General features: G+C 39.7%; 1 protein-coding gene across 1 annotated transcript in view; it reads right to left on the minus strand.

Moving 5' to 3' along the window:
* Positions 1-16,194, minus strand: part of P3H1 (prolyl 3-hydroxylase 1) — a 179,035-nt gene that overhangs the window by 110,843 nt on the left and 51,998 nt on the right. Inside the window, exons 3-4 of the mRNA XM_069240258.1 lie at positions 8,171-8,360; positions 7,564-7,695 (exon numbers count right to left, since the gene is read on the minus strand). Of these exons, the coding sequence (XP_069096359.1) occupies positions 7,564-7,695; positions 8,171-8,360 (322 nt within the window). The remainder of the gene's footprint in view (positions 1-7,563; positions 7,696-8,170; positions 8,361-16,194) is intronic.

Below are 16,194 nucleotides of genomic sequence, written 5' to 3' on the forward strand. Positions count from 1 at the left end.
GACAGACAGCATTACTGAGCAACAGATGATTTTTTAAAGAATGTATTATGGACATCCTAAGAGAATTCGTTTTTACAAAGTCAGGTTTTGTACATCTTAGTTTATAAATAATTGTATTTATTTAATCTGAACAATGTTTCTCTTTCTATTTCAAAAATCATGCTTAAGGTACCTTGACTGGACCCTTGATAGTTTTTACAACTATAATTGTCATAAGCTGTTGCCAATAACTCCTTTATTTCATCAATATTCAACTCATGTAAACATTGTTTGTTACTGCACATTTGTTAATGCTTTAATGTCATTGTAACTATATGTACATCATTGTGCATGGTATGCCCTTTGAAAGTATCACAAGCCTTATTACGTTTTTATCAACATTAGACCCATCTAAACATTGTTGGGTTTCGTATTTGTTTAATGCCTTGGAGTCTGATATCTGTGTTCATATACATTGTAAATAAGATATTGCATGTATTGGGTTGGATATTTTGTCACTGAAAATGTATTCCAGTTCTTGTTTTTGAGCACTGCCCAATTATTATTGCCATCAAATCACATGCTTAGATATGCTATAAACAAGTCTTGTCTATTTTCTCCCTTCCAAGGTCAGATTCACAGGCTCTCTTTTAAAGCACACACAGAGCGGCTCTTTGAATAATTTGGATCTGCCTGCATTAGCCGGAGGTTCTATTCTGTATGCACAGTATACATTCTGGGACCCTGGTAAAGTGCTTCACTTAAGGTAATGTTTTCTACCTTTTTGGAAAGATCAGGGAAGAGCGCTATTATATCTTGGGAAAAGGGCCCTACCTGAAAGAATGCCAATCGATCCTGTGATTAATTCCACTTTTAGCTTTTGTCTGTGTATGCGACTTGATCCAGCTCTTTTTTACCTCATTCCAGCTGGGAGGGGCTGTTTTACAGAATCAGGCACATTCATTGTGACCTTAACTTGGACTGGGTTATCAAGGCGTGTCAAGGTTCGTCTGACTCAAGGTGAGCCTTTAGTTATTCATGACACCTTAATGTATATTCAGGATCAGTATTTCATCAACAACTCATAATATCTTCCCTCACACAGACAGTTTGTGTTTCTTGTCCTGGTGAAGACCCTTTCGAAACAGTAGTGAAAACACAATAATAATGGGTCAAAACATTGACAATACATATTGTCATATTGTTTTGCCCTGCATTTACTCTATCCGGAATAAAGTATTCAGGGTCAACGATTGTTATAACGGCTGGTGTTGAACAAAGGTTTAAGAATCTAGAGGGGCATCATATCAATTCAATTGTTTTCTGGTGGCGTTATTGTGCTATTTAAAGTCACTTGATCACTCCACTCTTCATGGTCACTTCACTTCTTACGTCACGCCTAAAAATGTCTGAGTTTATTTTTCCATAATTCTCGCTATATGAATAATAATATAGAACGGAATCAGACTTGTGTGTTGGTCATCATTATTTGCTACGTCTGAGTTAAATGGACAAAGTGTACAAAAATTCCTTTTTTCCTTCAGTTAGATGTATCAGAACATATGAAATAATGACAGAGGAAATGCTAGACAGTTACTCATTTATTTAAAGAAGTCTTTAATCATGTCTCCTCCCCCGCAATAGACCGGTGGGTCCAGTGGGCAGTAGAGGAAGTTGGCATAGCTCTCTGCCTTAATGGTGCACATTTAGCTAGGGGGCAATGGCATCTAAGACTTTCTGTTGTAGGTAGACATCTGGAGGACATTCTGAATGCAGCCGATTGGGTTGGTGAACTCCATATTTAAAAAGTTCTGTTTCAAGCCATTCATGAGCATGGCTTCAGTGGTGGTGAGTAGGCTTTAAACACACATAATCAAAGCCTCTGGTTCTGACACAGAATGAACATTTTCCTAGCTATTGCGAAGGAAAGTTTTGATCCCATTGAAGAAACAGAGATGAGGATTATCCCACCCAGATGGAGACATAGTTTGTCCCTCTCACCCTTAGAGATTGAAGATTGGATTATGTTTGGCATACGTATTACCATATTAATGATTATTTCATAATTGGTAGTTATGTGAATATCCTTAATTTAGTTCACGGCTGTACAACGTACATTAAAGAATTTTGGTAGGTTATGGGATGTACTTCTGATTCAGCCTTTATTTGATAGGAGAGGAGCAGAAACAACATTAGCAAGAGGAAAATGTCACAATGGACTGCTTCACACAAAGAAAGAGGAAGTGCAGTTCCTTGAGGATGTTCTTACGGGGGCTCAGAGACATATGACTGGTGGAATTTGTCTTTGCTTAGGCTCATGGGAGCTGTAGACGATTACCTAGTAGTGGTCATTTGTTTCTGTAGCTGAGCTAAAATAACGGAAGAAAGAAAAGCATAATCCTCACCTCTGTTTCCTTAATAGGATTTAAACTTCCCTTCACAATAACTAGGAAATTCTCAATATTCCATGCATCCTAAACAGAGCACTCACTTGATTGATATAGCCAAAACTGAAAAATCTGACATCTAATCACCCTTAATTAATAGGAATAATAAAAATATTGAGAGGATTCTTTCAAACGATTCAGGAATTATAAATATTTATCAAAAACATATGAATCCATAAAGATGGTGCAATTATCATAAAATCTCTGTGTCCATAACAAGGACAACGCCATATTTGGAATTTACATCCACTCAGGAACAGACAAGTCTGGTGCCGGCCAACTACCAAATTAAAGTCCGAGTTTACCAGAGGAGCAGTCATTTCTATTACAAATCTCCAGTTGTGGGTGATCAGGGAAATGGAGGATCCAGATAGAAAAAGTACAACCGAGAGGATAACTAATGGAAATAAAAATTGCATTCTTTGTGCAGTCTATGAACACTTTGTAGACAATGTTTCAAAATCTATTGTGTGAACTTATGAAATGAGATAAATTACTAGCACCGGGTCATAACTGTAAATTACGGTACATCTTCAGGTAGCTTGCGCAATTGCTGGACCAACATAAATGCAGGTTTGCATGGTGGTGAAACAGCTCATTTAAAACTACAGTGCAACTTGATGGTGGTACTTAGGTAAACAAATGCTTTCTAGTCATATTTGAATTTGCATGCATTCTGCTTAAGGATCGATTTAATCTTGGCATCAATTTTAATCTTAGAATTCAATTAAACAATTATAAAATCAATGCTGCAATTTCAATAAATTTTAGTGGTGCCTGGGAAGAAAAAAGCAGAAGAGGAGGAAATGTAATTAGACTGTCCTATTAGTAAATGTGTTTGATGGATTTTTTTGCTGTAGGTAACTGAGGAGCATTGTGAGGTTATTAACAACCTTGTCTTCACGGAAAAGGCTTGGGAAGAATTAAAAGCCTTCTTCATGAGCCATTATCTCACCTGCATGAATGAGGAGAGGTTAGAAATCACAGGAGCCACTGCAGTAGATTTGCAAAAGATAACGGCTATACATACATGGGCAGGGGTGGGATTCCTTTCGCCCAGGACGCATAGTTTGGGGTTAAGGGCAACACCTGTTCATGTTTAATTTGTCTGACATACTAGTCCCAATCCCTTGAAGGAAAACCCCTTTGGCTGCTAGTTTACAGTACCTATCTGTTAAAGGATTGTCTGCCACTAAAGTAAGATTTCTTTTTATATGCATAGATGGTTTAAGCATGCATACATGATTCATTAGCACAAAGCCCTTATTACTTGAGAAAGCACTGTAAGAAAATGCTGCGAGGTGTTGGCTCAACGTGACAGTGGTTCCAGTGCAAAAACATGTCTAATTGTTTGTAAAAAGTAACAATTTAATGCAAATTATAATGCTCACAGTGTTCTTAAACGAAAGAAACAAAATAATGTGCAACTCCAGATATGTTCTTGCAAATGGATGACTACCTATTGCAATAAAGGTTGACATTTGTTTATTCACCTAAGGAAATAATGTGAACGTTTGTGGTGCGGCATCAGCATGTGAATGTCCATGTAATAGTCAAGAGACTGAGGGAATGGCAGAGGTATTCATTGGGCAGAAGTGGAATGCTTCTAAGAGACAGGTAAAAGGTTCGGGGGTTGAAACCAGCAACTACAAATGGTGAGAGCACAAGCTGAGATGGGTAAGTCTAAGTGATAAACTACATTTATAGGATTCACCATATTCACTATTGGGTTGTGTTAAAACAGTGAAAAAGGGTACATCTCCCCATTATGTTGGCAAAACGTATTCCAATACTTTGGTCCTGTTTTCCAATTCCATGTTGTCCATCTTACAAAGTTTTCAAAATGCCTAATTTCTATCCTTGCTTCTTAACTCTGTTAAATGTAATTGAAAGTTTGGCAACAAAGCAGCCTCCATAAAAAATAAAATTGTATTATTGGGATACTATTTGGAAAGAACACAATGATACTGAAGCGAAAAGATGTTCCTGGAAAAATTGTTTTTTGATTGTTATCAAGTCGCTAATGCACGGTTTAGCTCTAAAATGTAATGTCCCAAAAAATGTAACTGATGTGACTTTTGACTAGACAATGGATAATGTCTGGAAAGACAAGCAGAATCGGAACTAAGCTTAAGGGTTATAAAGTTGTGTGGCATTTGTACGTCTCTATTTAAATAGGTTGATGATTTATGCTATGGTACAGACCGGTGCTTAATTCGTAAATAAAAACATGCCGGTGCCAAAAGCTCTCTCTTAAACACGCGAACACAGAATACTGAGACAGCGTAATCCTGAAGCCATCTCGGGCCTCTTTAATCCATTTACAGCTACTTCTGGCCCCTTCAGTTCACTCTTGCAGCTTTCTGCTTTCTCCCTTTTTCTTTTTTACTCTTCCTCTATCTATCCCATATGTGTCATTTGCTCGTAGTAAATGCTTGAGGCAGAAAAATAAGTGTCGGCCCTCAAAAATAACTGCTGGTGCCCCTCACCGGAAACTACCGGCTCAAATTAAGCACTGGTATAGGCATTTGTGTAGTGAGGACTGTGATTCAATAATTCACAGAAGCAGCAGCCAGATGTTATACTTCAAGGTCCAAATACCTCAAATTACTGGATTATCAATCAAAAGAGACCGGAGTCAACAGTAACTTAAGCAACATTAAATGCTGGACCCTATCAGTCCACACCCTAATCTGAAGATCTGCAAATGGTATCGCACTTCTTTAATATTTTAAAAACAGGTAAAATGTAGAATAGAGGCCAGGCTTGTCTAGAAACAAAAGACAACACTGTACTGTACTATGTTTGACCATCAATGTACTCTTCAGAGGATGTGTGACTGGAAACTGAGGGGGAGTTGAGGTGTCCACGTCGGAGACAGAGAGGGGCAGAAAGTATCCCTTTACACGCACTATGTCAAATTGAAACTGAATAACTGAAATAGATTTTTGATGGTCTCAGCTACATAATGGGGGAGCATCAGAACATATGTAAAATATACGTATGAAGTGTATTGTATACTATGAGGGATAGAGAATATTCATGGCAACATAGGTTGGATGGTTCCCGATGACAATGGGACGAGGAACAAACAGCAATGTTTTTGTACTTAAAGCAGGTATCGCTTGAATAGTATTTTGTGCCACAAACCGTGGTGATCAGGCATGTGTAATACTTGGCTGTTACCCCAAAAGAGGTGAACAGTTATACTGGTAGTGTTAATATAATTGATTCTTGTTTCACTTTTTATTATATTCTTTTATACAGAATGTTATGAAAATGTTGAGTACCATATTCTATCCGCTATAAAATTAAAGTGCTACACCAGAACCTGAAACAAATTGGTTGATACGTGTTGTAGGAATGATACTACCAGTCATCAACCTTGAAAAACTGAAAGCTTCAGCCAGCGATGCACAATCCATGGTAATATAAATGGTTTTAGGTCTACATAAGCAGAAAGGCAATATGTAAACATGACCAAAAGGTACCACCGCCAATGAGGAAAAGAGAGAGAGCGAAGGCTGCGACCCTTGTCAAGCTGAAATCTATTTGCATATGCCAACCAGAAAATGCTAGGGCCTAGCACTGTAACAAACAAGAATAGCCTTCCTAGATAAAAACATTCTTTGTGGCACAGATTCATGTAATTCTGAAAAGAAATCTCAGACTGTGATTGCATGCATAATTTGGATGAAGGAATCCATCTTGCACGCCACAGTAACCTATCTTCATTACCAAATTCTTATCAAAATGCTAAAATAAGCATTGAAAAAGATGATGGTAATAAGAGGAGTTAGGACTGCAGGACAACTGTTTTTCACTTGAAAGGTAACTCTGTCCACCATGCAACTGCCAGTACATTCTCATTTATAAGTCTCACCTACGAGGCAGCTTTTAGCTGTCTGGCTGAGAAATACATTTTTTGGGGCTATACCAAGAATTTACTGTGGATGTACTGCCTGCCTACTGCATCCATTGGCTGGCTTCTTTAGCACTTTCAATTACAAGCTTCTTATTGGTTGGCTTTCCTTGCTCTTGTGTTTGTCCGTACACTGAAGCCTAGTTTCTCAACCATCCTTTTGATTTGCTGACTTGTATACTTCCCTACTCACTTTTATGGAACTACTTTATTCTTTTTCACTAAGCACACCGTTAGAATGCAAGGGTTTTCTAGATCTCGCTTCTTCCCCCAAATATCCACCTCTTGGTTGCTCTCTCCCTCATGTGCTGCTTTTCCACTTCGTCTCCCACACCCATATTTATTTTATTCCCTGCCTATTCAAATTCTATTATACACATGATTCTCCATTGCTCCCCGACTTCTCTTGGGCATTAATATATTTTTTTTAACCTGCCTTTTTTTGAGAGCCCAGCAAGCTGTCATTTGGTACCCGGTGTTCCACAACAAGTAAAACGCTGTTGAACACTTACAACTTTTTAATTTATTTTTTATTTACTGATGTAGGTGGCATTCACCACCTTAGATCAGTCACAATAAAAACAAAAGTGGTACCCATGTCGTTCTTTACGTGCACAAATGCATGGGGACACAAGTGTGTGCATGTCATAATCGATCCACCCATCTACAAAATGAAGCAACAAATAACAGCAGAAACGTCATCAAGTCTTTTTTTCTAAACATTTTGTTTACTGGCCATGCTGCACATCATTGGCAAAAACATTAACATAGGGAATAGGATCACAAGGCAAGAACTATTAGCTTTGCCAATGCTTGGTGAAAGAAACCTACGAATCGAGAAATACATGCCTGAAGCAGACACATGTAAATAAAAGAAACTGAAGTATAATGACTGAAAATTTTAAATGGAAAAGATCCAAAAAATAAATTTACAAGATGCAACTGAATTCCAGGACATGGAAAGAAAGGATTGCTTTCTATGGAAGACAAAGGTAGGAAGGGCCAAGTTCTAAAGTGCATCTCAGAAGAGCCTTGCCAAAAAAATAGAACTTTCTGGGAGTACGTAGCAATGTTTTGACCATTTCTGCAGACTGAAAAGAAAATTGCCACATATGCTGAATAAATTATTTTGATTTTCTTACACATCACTTATAGTTTCACTCAGCTGTATATGAGAGCAGAAAGAAAGGCAGAAGGTGATCCATAAACACTTACTGTTGTAATAGGCAAACTGCAGATAGTTAAACTGTGACGGAAGGAAGTCTTCAATTGCTTTATTCCTTCCGGGCTGCATGGCTAATTCCAAAACACAATTCTGCATGCAGTTCAACACATGCACATAATGATCTGGAAAAAAAAGGTTGTAAATGTAAGAAGTAGTAAGCAAACATAGTACAGTATCCTATAGCCCAATCTCTACTCCATATATGGAAGATCCAGGTCAGATGTGCCACTCAGAGAAGCAGGCACGTGGTGCATGGTCTCTGCTCAGAGCCCGGTTGCTACTGGCTTAGATGCCTTTGGTGATGAGCAGTACTGCTCCAGTAGAAATGCAGAGGGTAAACTTGCAATTAAGACACATTTCATGCAAGTTCATTTAATGTTGTGTGAGATGAGAGCTGTACCATATCAGGAGAAAGCTGGCAAGTGGTATTTTTCTGCCCAATCTGTATTTTACCACCACTAATCACGAAAGGCATAAATGGAACAATGGTATTGAGGAACTGCTCATTCTTGCTGAGCAGGGCTCTTAATGCCCCCCATCTACTTAAGCATGGGTTTCGTAACTTATCCGTTGGAGTCAGTCACCTTCTCATCATACCTGTGATACTCTGGAAGAGGTCGGCATTGTATTCCAGATAGTTGTACCCTTCGTAGTCGTACGGCCCCTCGCACAGATTTCGACATTCTGTGTCCGCTTTGAAATACTCCTCCAGGGCCCTTTCAAAATGTTCAAGAGCTGGTGCAGGTTCCTCCTCTGTGTAGAATCTCACCCCGGTACGGAACTCTTCCTGCAAAGATAGGATATCAACTATAAGGATTCCAGGACACTAAAGATGTGCAGTTTGCAAATCCAGGACAGTGAAAAATGTACATGTTCATTTTGCTGATTTAATCATATGTACAGCAATTTTACCCAGATACATAACTAACCCTAAATTTAAGGTACCTTATTTTTTAAGTAACTAACCTCTACTAAACTAATGTTAAGCCTTTTTTCTCTAGGTCATTGGTCAGTCATTAATTACCAGAAAGTTTACTAGAAAGTAATTATTGGGCTATAAAGTCAATGTGTCTCGAACCCAGCACTACTGAAGCTACTTAATGAACGGCGCTCCCAGGAGACCAGCATGCAAGCTGAACTACAAGGATGTACTTCTGGGAAAGGTCTGCAGAAAATACAACTAATCATGGGATTTTAAGGAGTTCTTCTCAGGAGGGATAGAGGGCTCAAACGAGCGGCTGTCCTTTCGCTCAACTGCTGCATTAATCTGAGATATAGGCAGTGGACTGCAAGACACACAAGGTACAAGACAGCAGAACAAGAGAGCAGGCTCATAATTCAGGTGCTGTCTGCAGGCCTCGGTTGTGGAAATAAGTGCCCTTGTGATGTTTTCGCATTGAGCATCTGGGCAATTAGTGTGTAGAGTTCACCTCTCCCCTTCAAACAAGTGGAAACAGCTCAACTCTAGTTGTGAGGCACAATATCCTCACTGTACAGGGTAATTCATAATTTGTCTTATTCACATAGAAGGAAAAATGCGTTCTCAAGCTTAACAAATGAATTTAAATGGAGTAAATAACCTCAGAAATCAAAGGGCATTATCAAATGCTACTATATGTATTCAGGGTTGTGGGTACAGGCAGGAAACCCAATGACAATGAAAATGAAAATGAGTAATACCTTCAAAAATAACTCCAGTGCCGATCAGTTTAAAGCATCCCTCCCTGAGCTATTCTCACTAAGAACCACAGTGGGAGGGCGGAGACCACCATTGTTGTGGGGTATATATTGACTCCTCATATCCCCATCAGTCTACTGGTGCAGGGCAGATCTTTCAGACTCCGCATACAGACAACAGGAGGCAAGTCGTTACAACCCTCCTGAGGCTACAGGCATCACTTTGCTGAGTATTCTTTCGCCTTTAGTTACTGAAAGCCCAAAGTAAGACAACTGGAACTGGAAGAGAAAATCTCATTTTACCTGGACGTTTATCCTTGGACTTCCTCCCAGCATGGCGATTGACATTCCTGGTTGACATTCTAGTAGTTAGACCAAACAGCATGACTGGAGATAAGCGCGTAAGGTTGAGTCTTGGGAAGTTAGATAATGTCATACACAGATGACACCCAGCTTCTCTTGGCATTTCCAGACACCACCCCTTCAACTCTGCTTTCCTTTAAATTATGCCTCAAAGCAGTTGTAAACTGAGTGAACTCAAGCTGTCTTAAACTTAACTCAGAGAAGAAAGAGATCCTTTTTTTAGGGCACCAAATATTTTCCTGATCCCTGCCTTTGGTGGCCATCTCAAATGGGTGTCCCTCCCTCTCCCGCTTCAGTAAAAGAAATTTGGGTGTAAAATTTGATTCTAGCTTGACCTTTGAGCCCCAAAAACAAGGTCATGTCCTCTACCTGCTTTCTTACCCTTAGGTCATTAAGAAAGATGTTGCATCTTATCCCTTTGGAGTTCTGCCAAACAATAATCAATGCCCTGATTACTTCCAGACCTGACTATTCTAATAGTCTGTATCTGGGACTGCCGGCTTATTTGTCCCATCACCTGTAAAACATTCAGAACGCCGCTGCCCGGCTAGTTCTTAGGATCCCCCCCCCCCATGGCTGGCAGTTGTGGGTTATCTACGTCATCTTCACTGGCTCCCAGATATAAAAAGGATACAGTTCAAGGCACCCGTTTTTTCATTTAGGGCCTACTCTCAAACTGGTCCTGGTTACCTCAGGCACCATTTCAAGATCTACCCTCAGGCTAGATTGTGGAGATCTAGCCATCTGAAATTTTCCTAATACTATGCATTCAGAAGGTCAGAAGAAGGGGTTGATCATTTGTTTTAGTTTTTTTGTCCTCGAAATTGTGGAATGCTCTTCTGCTGGGTCTGAAAAGAAGCCCTACCGAAGCCGTTTTCAGAAAGAGCCTTAAAACATTTCTCATTGGCTCCTGCACTGTTGACTTCTAGGTTTTCTGATAGTTTAGTCCTTTTAAGGTGCTCTTTCGGCTAGCGCTGGGACGCCTCTTCGGAGGTAGCTGTGCGCTCTACAAATATATTGTACTGTGCTGTACATGGTGCTCTTCCCGCTTGATAGAATTAAATCTGAATATACAGCGAGTGAGATACTTCTTGCCTCATGCCTCTGCGGAACCCCCTCATTCCAAGCTGATTCTACACTTGGGTTCCGTTGGCATAAACTACTGCTAAGTGAGATTTGTGTACACGGGGACTTAGTTATACTTTACCTCGCAGATATCATTACTTACTTTATATCCGCTTGCTTTCACTCCAGGCACTCTGGCCACACATGGGGCTTTTAGAGCAGTCATTATGATGTTTAATTGGCCCTTATAATTTCACATTGAGGTGAGCAGTAATTATGCTACATGTGTGTGTATAGCAATGATTCGGTTGCTAAGGGGATAAACAATTTCTCGCTTTAACTAGGACAATATGGGTCTGTGAAATTGTTAAGATCGCCGGGGTGTCTCCTTTTGTGTAGTGACGAGAGTATGCAGCATTGTCACTATGTATTTCACCTGGGGCCGATTATTCTAAATAGATATTTAGATGGCCAGTTTGGAACGGCTGTTGCCTCCAATTTCCTTTTTTTATTTTTATTCTGTAGCTGTAAATCCGTCTTTGAGTGACACAGAGGACACCTCCTGTCTGGCGGGAATCAAATACTGAGCTTGAGGTAGCCCACAGTACTAAGATGTGGTCCATCTATCATACCTAATTTACGTTATCCATAAATATTTGACAGAACTTTCTTTAATCTATTATGTTGATGCATTTCACATCCTGATGAGACAGTGAAAATTATATGAGAAGATTAAAATTTCGACAAAGCTCAGTGATTGTCTATTATTAAGCCTGTAAATCACAAGAAATCAATATGTCTGAACCTGTAATATATTGAAGCCATTTTTATCACTGATAGTACTGAAATTGTGAGGATCATTTTGTTTTTATTTGCACAACACTTGCACCTATGTGCACTGTGCCATCTTGACTCACAGGGAAATGTCCTTGCATTTGAAGAATACAATTCCGTGAAATGACAAGGCCTATGTAATTCGCTTACTTTTTAAGAAAATCAATTTGACATAAAAGTGACAGCCCATGCAAACATGGCAAAGACCTGCACGTGAATAAGACCCGCAAAACCGTTGTGGTTGTTTCTCCGTTTTTGGGCAGAAAGGGTCTCAATATGATATAAGGTTTGTGGCACAGTCAGTGTAACCTCTAGAACGGAGCCAACTATACTCTTACTGTAGAATGCAAAGCACACACACACAAACCGAACAGCCTTCAAAGTAAAGGAAAGAGAAACTGATTTTCTGGAGGTTTGGAACGACCATTCTGTCAGGAGGCAAAAGGCCTGTACATTTCTAAAGCATTACAAGCTAACACAAACTGTAAATATTCCAATAGGCTGGTGGGGCCTAGTAGTTAATCTATACTATTGGTGGACATACACTTAAGTGAGCATCACGCCTACCAGTGTACCAGAGCACAGAACTTTATAAAGGGAAAAGAAACATGAAGTGCGTAGGAGAACACCGGGATTGACTGCAATAGAAAGCATGCTCAAAATGGAGGTTCCAAGGCACTGTTCAATGTGCGCGGAAGAACTTTTGACCTACAATTACAGAGCTCATATGTGGTAGTATCGCATGCTATTTAAACTTAGTTTATTATGTATGTTTTTAATAAACAAGACTTACTAACGAAACTAGCTAGCAGCCATCACAAACTAATAAAACCTATTTCAAAACACTAGAATTAACACAAGTAGGCACCTCATATATTTGAATGGAATATTTCTAATTGGGGCAGGCTTTTTGGTGATTACGATTTTTTAATGTTTAACAGGAAATTCTAAAATATGCCTTCAAGAAATGTGATGTTCAGATCTCATGTACCTAAAGAAAAATATAACCAAAAGATTAGGGCGTTAACGGGATTTATCATCGAGTGAATTATATCTTACTATATCGGTCAAAGTCTACCAAACTTATAATTGTAAAATATATTTCTATTGATTTCCCTTCTTTTCAGTGCACTTCTTACCTACCTTGTATCTCAATTACTCTATTCCATCCATTGGGAAGCTACCTATGGTTATCCTCGTGATATGTATCACCCATCACCAGTAGCTAGTACATAATCCTAACCCCTCTACTCTAAAAATCTAAATACAAACTCCTTAAAGGTGATCCAAATTTGGACTGGGCCCACAGTACACCTAAAATAGGCCACCATCACACAGCAATATTAGAAATGTGACAACATTATGATGCAGGTTAATGTATATTTTTTGCATTTCACTCCATAAAAGCCCACAACTGGAAAAAAAGTAAAGTAGAAAATTCTTCAACGGACAAAACCCCCACTTATCCACCCATCTCGTATACACAATCTTCACTCACCTACAACAACTCACCACTCATACCAAATACAATTGAAGACTTCCACCCACCTAACAACCTGTAACAGGCAAACAAGCAACGCAGACTGACCTCTAAATGGGGTACCCGCGCCAACACTAGATGTAAAGAACCACACGTAAGCAATCCATGTCACTTGTCTATCCGTACCCCTTCAGACACAGCTCAAGACAATAATATCCCCAAGCCTACTATGACCTAGCCAAAATCCAATCCCCCTTAAAAACATGGTCATATTAACCTTACTTAACACTATCTAATTCAATTAATTTGCTGGTTATTTCTGAACACATACACAAATGTTTTGAAGATTTTTATAACCAATCACTCATAGTAACCTCCCAATTTATGGCAAAAACAGTGAGTGTCAACCTAAGCAAACTCCACTCCCCAATTGCGTCTCACAATATGAATCAAACAAAGTCATCCACACAAAGGGACTCCTAACAATAAGGATGAAAACCTCATAAGTAGCATTCCCCCATTTCCAAAGTATCTTGCTTGCCAAAAGCAAGCCTGTCTGTGCCCATCCGTGCTCGGACCACGCTCAGCGCCAACCACTCGGCTGGTTTTACCTCGCAGCCCAAAGCCCGATGTATTACTCTAGGGATGAGTTGTTCAGCTTGTCCCCACCCTATGCCAGTCTAATAACACTGATACTCTCACATCACATGCCCTAGTTGTAGGATCACCCCATCTAATATAAAAATCAGGGTCCTGACTGCTAAGGAGGCCTTCACTCCTAAGCCCTTCGAGTTGGGACTTTCTGCTCTACTCTGATCAATGCTCGCTCCCTAATTAGACATGTCGTTGAATTTGATGATTTTCTTTAGTCCAACCTCTAGATACTGCTTTTATCACAGAATTCTGGGCAGACGCAGCCACCGGCCCAGAATTGTCCACTGCAGTTCCGGACAGATACTCAATTTTCAAACAAGACTGCCCAGAAAAAAAGAAGCACGGTTTAGCAGTCATCTCTTGCACCCTGTTCAAAAGCTCATTTGTAGGGCACAATAGTTCCCAGGAGCTTGAAGCACCTTCATTTAAAATCGAGCTAACCAAAAATTATTTTTTTAATGGTCTTCTGATCTATTAATCTCCTAGCCCCTGGGTCCCCTCTACCCACACTGTTGGTCAACTCTTAGATATCAAAGTCAACTCGTAAGATTTCTTCGTCCTCTGCGATTTCTATCTACATTTAGAAAATGCACATAACATTGACGCCACCCACCTCATAGATGTAATCGATAGTATGGGCCTAGAACAACATTTTAGAAGAGCCACACGTTTAGAGGGCCATCTGCTAGACAGATTTTGTTCAGACAACTTCCATCTTCAAAGTCTCCCATCCCTCACTCTGGTATGGTCTGACATCTTGGCAGTCATGTTTAATCTCAAACTTAACACATTCGTATCTGTCCCTAAATGGCCAAAGCCCTTTATATCCTCTCGCCCGTGGTATACTATCACATCTGATTCTGTCAAATCGTCTTTAGTTCAAAATCCCCCCACACTTCAGAAGGACCTTGACTTGGCCGCTGATGCGGCTTCTAAGTGCTTTCCAATTAACCCCTGCAAGCACTGGCTTCAGTCCTGTGTTGCAAATCCAGGATGCATGCACAATGGCCCCAGGCTCTAATAGACAAAAAGCATATAAAAGACTCTAGCAATTGGTGCAAAACAAGCAGATTCACCATTTGCTGTGGATAGATGCTGCCAAGAAAGAACCAATTTGAGACTTACTAGCAGGCAGTACATATGCAAGGGGGTTTATATCACTGCAAATAATGTGTATTTACACCTGAAGCTGCAAGGATGCGTAACGTACTACTGTCAGAGATTTTAGAATAATAAGTTAGAGTTTGCGATGAACAATGTTTGGGGTATATTTAGTTTTCACTCAAATCTTATTTTTATTAGTGACGTGTTAATTATTATGATGGAAATTCTTTCCCGTATTAGTTGAAGAATAGCATATTATAACTTCTAAATTACTGTAAAACCCTCCGTGTTTGTCCTGATATTTGAGGGTTCAGGGAGGGTCTCTACTCTACCACCTGCCGACATACAGGCTTCTCTGACAGGAACTAAACATACCTACTCTAAAACCGCATAACTCAGTGGGAGGGCTAAGAGACACTGTGCCACTTTCCTGTCCTCCGAAAAGGCCACTAATTTTTAAGACTTGCAAATCCTCAGGGGTGCCCCTAAGCTACTGAGACATGATGCCACCCACTATGGACTAATAGTTCAACGGCGCCCAAGTTATGAAGGCTCTGTAAAGACAATATTTCCTAGTTTAACTTCTTAGAACTCCCAACTGACATGGACACGCGCCTTTCAGCATGCTGGGTGAGCAGCGTGATCCATCTCTTCATTAAACTGTGTGTGCAAAGTGTAAAATATTCTTAGAAATCTCTTGTACTAGTCCTTCACATATAAAGATGGTTTTATCCCGGCAGACAAGCAAGTGGTCAGTATCTTCTTAAAATGCCCCATGACCATAATATTAAGCGTTATGGTCCTAAAAGAACCCATAAGTTGTAACATGCTAGCTTGGTTTTGGAAGTACCAAAAATGATACTCCCATCAAATTTGTGATAATCCTTGTTATTCTAAAATGGTTAAATACTCCATCAAATTGTTGAAGCACGTGCAGCCTGAAACTGGTACAGAAGCCTGCTAAAACAAGTTTATGCCAAGGCCTAAGTGATCTTTATGTGTCTGATGTACCATCAGATCCCTTCCTTGTCTACCTATACCTGCAGATATAACTGCTATTTGTTCAGTCGAGTGAGATACACTTTGTGGACAAAGCCATTTTACAATTCTGGGCACTGTTCACTCAAACAAGGTATCTTGTGCAAAATCTTACATTGGCATTATTCCTCAAAGTCAGTATTGTATTGGTTCCTAGGTAACAGTTTGTTTACCTGGTCTCCTCTTTTGATATCACTTCGGTTCAAGACTGAAGTATATACTTTGCCACATTGAGCAAAGGATTGTGGATTTAGTGTCCTAATGCAAGTATTCATTGTTTTAGCTACTAGCACGGCAAGCCTGAAGCTGTATCCAATAAAGTCCTTCCAAAATCGAGACACGTTTATCTCAAGGGCCTGATGAAGCTCCGGAGGTCTTGAAAGTCCAGAAATCATCTACGTCCCAT

The sequence above is a fragment of the Pleurodeles waltl genome, chromosome 6 (genome assembly GCF_031143425.1).
Source record: "Pleurodeles waltl isolate 20211129_DDA chromosome 6, aPleWal1.hap1.20221129, whole genome shotgun sequence".
In the NCBI taxonomy this organism is placed as follows: domain Eukaryota; kingdom Metazoa; phylum Chordata; class Amphibia; order Caudata; family Salamandridae; genus Pleurodeles; species Pleurodeles waltl.